General features: G+C 41.5%; 1 protein-coding gene across 1 annotated transcript in view; it reads left to right on the plus strand.

The window, feature by feature from the left end:
• The window catches only part of LOC101861260 (probable JmjC domain-containing histone demethylation protein 2C), a gene marked incomplete in the record, with an annotated part of 102,788 nt that overhangs the window by 19,679 nt on the left and 81,348 nt on the right, over window positions 1-1,761 (plus strand). The window contains 1 exon segment of the mRNA XM_005091091.3: window positions 1,534-1,689. Within this exon segment, the coding sequence (XP_005091148.2) occupies window positions 1,534-1,689 (156 nt within the window).

The raw sequence follows: 1,761 nt of genomic DNA on the forward strand, positions 1-1,761 counted from the left end.
TTCCCTGTAATGACTTCTCTGTTGACACCCACCCCTTGGCGCCCATATGACCTTATGCAGTTGCGTTGCGCCTTAAAACCCTCTACTAAAACTGAAAAACTAAGATTACAATTTGCTGACTCGAATGTGGTTTTCTGCTCAAAGATTACAACATTAGGGCTATTGTAAATATGCTGGGCCAGTTCAAGTTGTAAGTTTGTTTTCTCATTTAAAAAAAAAATTGTCTTTGATCTCCTTGTCATTTCATTAGAGAATACGATGGACATAAAGTGTTCAGTGTTTTTCCACATGAAAAATAAACAGATATATTGATGTTATTGTTTATCCTTTTGCTCTTACTGAGAGGAAGTGTGGCTCCATCTAATGCCGAGTTTTCGTAATAGTTTATTAAACGTCTTGGCGCTGTAGACAATGCGGTTTTGCAGAGCTGGTTGTGTGTGTTGGGTGCTGTTTATATTATTATTTTATTTTTGTATTGGAAGTAGTTACTTTGGCTGAGTATGTGTTGATTTGTCTACGTCTTGGGAATGTCCCGATGATAATAATTCCTTCGCCATAATCTCTAGTCACCCCCCCCCCCCACCTACACGCATCATTTCTGTGTACCGTATAGCTTTGTGGTCGCTTGCGTGTGTGTGTGAGTGAGAAGTCTAATTAAGCGTAACAAGTACGCCTTCAAGTGAGACGACCTGCTGCTGAATGTGCAAACATAGCATCATGTTCACAGAGATTCGGGCGCACCGCCTGGTGCCCGGTGGCTTTATAATGTATATCAAATATGTTCTATATAAAATTATATTTTTTATTTGGACAAATTCTGCCTCCTAGTTTCAGTCATTCATTTCAGTTCCAAAGTAATAGTTTTTGTAGCTCAGTAATAGCGCTATGATACGGAGCCACCCATTATAACTCCACAATTATCTGTGTTTTGAGTTATGGGATAAGTGTCCACGGGGAATGGTGACATAATACATGGTCGGGAGTGGTGCCAGAGGTCTGAGTTTGCTGCTAGGTTGCCCTCCACTTATGTAATTTCCTTTCCCTCCTCAACGGTTGTCTGGAATCACACTTTATGGAGCATCGTCTCGATCTTTGACTTCGACTGATCTTTGTTGTATTGCCATGCTTTCCTTTCTTATTTTAGCTTTGATATGCCATTGTTGGGTGTTTGCAAGATTCACCTGACTAGGATTGGGTGGCTTTATTGATTGAAGGTCCAATTCACATCTACTGTATAGTCTATATTCCTTCCAAGCCACCCCCCCCCCCTCCGTTCGTTCCTCGTCTGACCTTGTTTCTTTCCTGCTGTATAAGACTTTTTAGTATTGTGCTCATGTTTTCTCTTTTATATTGAATGATATCGCTGCTCTTGTTTTGTTTTTATCGCCAGTTGAAGAATTCCTTATATCCGAATGTGTCGCTTTACTTTGTTCAACCGATACATTGTTATTATTGTTGCGGTGTGCGTTTTTGTCCTTCTAAATGAATGAGATTGGGGCAAAATGGATAATATCTATTTTTCCATCTTCCCAGGCGCTGGTAGAGTTTGACGACACAGGTTGGAAGAGCCGCGAGTATATCAAAGTGCACGAGGTTTTTCAGGAGTTCCTTGTGGAGTACAGCTTAGCCTGGGTGCCTCGCAACGAGCCCAACTACCCCCCACACACAGTAGCCCCTTGGCCTGCTCTGGTGAGTACACCTACGAAGATCTAACTTCTATTTTTCTGGTCTCTTTACATACCCATGTTTATTTCCTCCTCC

The sequence above is a fragment of the Aplysia californica genome, unplaced genomic scaffold (assembly GCF_000002075.1).
Source record: "Aplysia californica isolate F4 #8 unplaced genomic scaffold, AplCal3.0 scaffold00025, whole genome shotgun sequence".
NCBI classification, from domain to species: domain Eukaryota; kingdom Metazoa; phylum Mollusca; class Gastropoda; order Aplysiida; family Aplysiidae; genus Aplysia; species Aplysia californica.